The 4,367-nt window shown below is 49.7% G+C and overlaps 1 protein-coding gene across 1 annotated transcript in view; it reads right to left on the bottom strand.

The window, feature by feature from the left end:
* The window catches only part of Rgma (repulsive guidance molecule BMP co-receptor a), a 44,815-nt gene that overhangs the window by 9,298 nt on the left and 31,150 nt on the right, over nucleotides 1-4,367 (bottom strand). The window contains exon 3 of the mRNA XM_021193402.2: nucleotides 1,339-1,856. Coding sequence (XP_021049061.1) covers nucleotides 1,339-1,856 — 518 coding nt within the window. The remainder of the gene's footprint in view (nucleotides 1-1,338; nucleotides 1,857-4,367) is intronic.

The raw sequence follows: 4,367 nt of genomic DNA, 5'->3' as shown, positions 1-4,367 counted from the left end.
CAGCAGTATGGAAATGTAAGCCAAATAAACCCTTTCCTCCCCAACTTGCTTCTTGGTCATGATGTTTGTGCAGGAATAGAAACCCTGACTAAGACACCTCTAGATCAGCCTGGCCTTGACCGCAGATCTGCCTGCCTCTGCCCCTCCAGGGCTGGGATCAAAGGCGTTCCCCACCATCACCAGGCCTTTGATTGGGTTTTAACACACTCGCACTGGGGATGAGACTATTCCAAAGGCTTGAGAATTTGTGTTTTGGGAGTATTTCTGAACTCTGTGTTTATGTGTGTGTGTGTATGTGAAGTGTACCTAGGTCCATGGATGGGTGGAGGGCAGAGGTCAATAAAGATGTCTTCTTCAATTAATTCTCTGCTTTTTCTTATTTTTTATTTTTTTTTATTTTTGGAGACAGGGTCTCTCATTGAACCTGGCGCTCACCAATTCAGCTAGACTGGTTGGCCAGTGCTTTCCCAAGGCTGGGACACAGCGAACAGTGCTACATGGCTGTCCACGTGGGGGCTGGTGACCTAAGCACGGTCCTCACGCTTGTGTGGTGGCAAGCGCTTTACTGACTGAACTCTAACCACTACAGTTTTCAGAACTATAGGCTAGGAGGGAATCCATTTCACATCGTCACCTGTGCTGCGGCGCACATCTGTACAAATGGGAGCACCCATACTGGAAGCTAAGTTTCTCAAACGCTTGTCCTTACTGTACCGAACCCACTCACAGATCCCGTTTTTTTATCTGCGCCATGCTGGGCTGCTCTTGTTCTGTTCTGCCTAGCTAGAACGTGTATGTGGCTAGGACTGATCACTGGGACTGAATAACCAGTCATTTCTGGAGAATTCTCCATTTCTCGGCAGCGATGGCTTGACTATATATACAAGCAACACTAAAGGGACTCCATAGGTTGTGTATATGTACCACATAATATAAAACATGTATATATGTCACAGCGATCAAAGGAGAGGTCCATATACTGAGGGGTAGAGGAAGGACACGTGTTGGAGTGGGGACAGAAAGGGGTAGAAAAAACATAAATACAGTACCCACGTGTGAAATACTCAAGCAAATAAACCTATGTATTTTATATACTACATTCTGACACCAGAATAGGGTCTCGCGACTCTCTCCTGAGCAGAGTCTGTTTAGTCTGAGAAATACCACACTAGAGGCAAAATACGGGCATAGCTGTAAGTTGGTTTATCTCCCGACAAGGAAGGAATCTCTAGAACATTCCTTTCTAAACCATTTGCTTCTTCACTGACCACAGTGGTGCCCACGGTGCCTGCTTAGGGTGACCCCGCAGGCCTGGCCCAGCCTCCCCAGACCCCTTACCTTGCTGGTGGCGGTAGCCGCGGAGCCCGGCAGCACAGGTGTATTGGTGACTTGCACGTTCAGGTAATTATTGTCGATGAGAGGCCAGGCGCCTTGCACCTTGCACGTCTGGAAGTGGTCTGTGAAAGTCCTGAGGTGTGGGTCCCCAAAGAGGCCGCAGTGAGTATAGTTGGGGGCAGCTGAGTGCTTGTGGAAACTCTTCTCATAGTGGCAGATCTCGGGGCTATCCGAGCGCTCCTGGCTGTCCCCAGCTGGCGGGAGAGTGCGCACTCGCGGCTGTGAGGTGGGGCCGTCCTTGGAGCAGTTGTGCTGGCTCATAAGGTCCTCTATGCCATGGACAGCCGAGTGGTAAGCCAGGTCGCCCCGGCAGGTGCGGGCTGTCCGCCGAGTGCACAGGGCGTAGGTGCGCAGGGCCGCACAGAACTCCGGCACGTCGTCGGAGGCAGGGGCGTGGCTGCCTGACGACGTGGCGCTCCAGAACTCAGAGTTACACTTGAGGATCTTGCAGGGGGAGATGGCTACGGAGAAAAAAACACGTGCCATCATGTTGGGACCCTCTTTTTCTTCTTTTATTAGATACTTTATTTACATTTCAAATGTTATCCCCTTTCCTGGTTTCCCCTCCGAAACGCCCCCCTCCCCCCCAGCTCACCAACCCACTCCTGCTTCCTGGCCTTGGCATTCCCCTACACTGGGGCATAGAACCTTCACAGGACCAAGGGCCTCTTCTCCCATTGAAGGCCAACTAGGCCATCCTCTGCTACATATGCAGCTGGAGCCATGAGTCCCACGATGTGTTTTATTTGGTTGGTGGCTTAGTCCTTGGGAGCCCTAGGAGTACTTGTTAGTTCAGATTGTTGTTTCTCCTATGGGGCTGCAAACCCCTTCAGCTCCTTGGATTCTTTCTCTAGCTCCTTCTTTGGGGACCCTGTGCTCCCTCCTATAGAAGGCTGTTAACATCCACTTCTGTATTTGTCAGGCACTGGCAGAGCCTCTCAAGGGACAGCTGTATCAGGCTCCTGTCAGCAAGCACTTATTGGCATACACAATAGTGTCTGGGTTTGGTGATTGACTATGGGATGGATCTCCAGTGGGGCAGTCTCTGGATGGTTGGGACCCTCTTTTGTTTTTGTTTTTTGAGACAGGGTTTCTCTGCGTAGCCCTGGCTGTCCTGGAACTCACTTTGTAGACCAGGCTGGCCTTGAACTCAGACCCTCTTCTTTAAGATCTCTCTGGTTGAGAGGTGCAGGGAGACCTCACCTAAGATGGAGCCACGTAAAATACACTGGTAAGTAAGCTGTGGAGAGTAACTTGCCCTGTCTAGCCTTCCAGATTCTTCTGCATGGCCTGCTATGGTGAGGAGGGTCCAGACACATAGACCAGATTGCAGAAAAGGGACAGCATTTGTTTTTAGTGGGATGGTGATCATTGACCAACCATTCTTGGGCATTAAAAAAAAAAGAGAAAGAAAGAAAGAAAACAAGACAAGACTTCATGGCTAATCTACACGAATTCCAGCAAAAAATATCAGACATGTGATAGGAATCTAGATACCACGCCTGCCACTGCGGGACTCCCGCAGCTCTCCACTTATTTTCCTCATTGAAATAAGGGATAACAGCAAGACCTACTGTGTGAATCTACTGAACGTTAAATGATTTATCTCACGCAGTTACAGCGCCAAGAGACTCTGCTCACACACATCCTTCATTCCCTCTACCAGGTCAGAACAATGACATAATACCTTGTTGACTTCAAAGACCTTTCCCCACCTACCACAAGTCTTGGGCCTCACTCTGCAAGTCCTGTCTCTAGCTGACTAGCTCCAAGGGACAGTTTCTTAAGCTTGGCAGGGAACACTACCAAACTCAATCAATGTTGGCTGCTAGGATAATTCTATCACATCACAGAGGAACTAACTCCTGTCCTTGTCACCTTTCTCTCACCGGCAGTCTGGGAAGAGAAGAGCTTCCTTTGAATCCGCTCTTGTGTGGAAGCCAGAGGACATCTTTGGGGAGTTGGTTCTTGCATTCTACCTTGTTGAAGCAGGGTCTCTAGTTGTTCCTGCTATGCTCCCTACCCCAGGGAGGCAAGCCCATGAGATTCTCGGGGAACCCCTCCCTCCGTCTTTACCTTCCATTCTCCGTGGTGGTACGCTGTCATTACAGACCTGTGTGTGACTACAGAGCTTCTCCCAGGGTCCTGGGGACTGAACACATGCTGTCAGGCTTACATGCCAAGCACTTCCCACTGAGGCATCTTGTTAGCCAAAAAGTTACAAACCTTGAGATCTTAGAGCTGGCCATGCCTGAGAACTGATGCTCTAACATACCTACATCTTGTATCTTGGACATGAGCAACCTACCCTTTCCTGGTCTTTTAGATTCGTCCGCACACTCTATGGTGACTGAGCAGCCAGGCATGCATCCCTGCAGCAGGATAAAAGTTCCTATGCACATCCTAGGATAAAGGAGCCAGGGGTCTAACTAGAAGACTGAGTGAGGGTCACAGCCCAATGCTGGCAAGGGAGGTATCTGAAGGGAAAGGGGACTTGCTCCAGCTACTCCAGGCTGGGCCACTAACTTGGCTTGTCACCTTGGAAAATTCAGTTTGTTTCTCTGCTGTCTGATTTTCTTATAAAATCAGCCTTCACATCAAAACAAGAAGTAAAACCTTTGAGGGCAGGCTGATGGGAACAACCGATCACTATCCCAGCAATGTGTGCAATGTGTGCCTGCTGATCTCTCATGGGGCTCTGACCTACTTTGGGGATGGGGTGCTTGCAACCTTTTCTTAAAGGCATGTGAGCCAGGTCACACACCTGAGTTGTGATGTTTTGAATGAGAAAAGCCCCACAGGCTCATATATTTGAGTGCTTAGTCAATGTGAGTGGAACTGTTTGGGAAGGATCAGGAGGTGTGGTCTATTTGGGAGGTGTGTCACTGGGGATAGGCTTTAGGGTTTCTAAAACCTCTGCCAAGTCCAGTATTTCCCTCCCTCCCTCCCTCCTTCCCTCCCTCCCTCCCTCC

Source organism: Mus pahari, chromosome 1, assembly GCF_900095145.1.
Source record: "Mus pahari chromosome 1, PAHARI_EIJ_v1.1, whole genome shotgun sequence".
Classification (NCBI taxonomy): Eukaryota; Metazoa; Chordata; class Mammalia; order Rodentia; family Muridae; genus Mus; species Mus pahari.
Note: the sequence above shows the minus strand (reverse complement) of the source record. Positions and strands in the feature narration are given on the sequence as shown.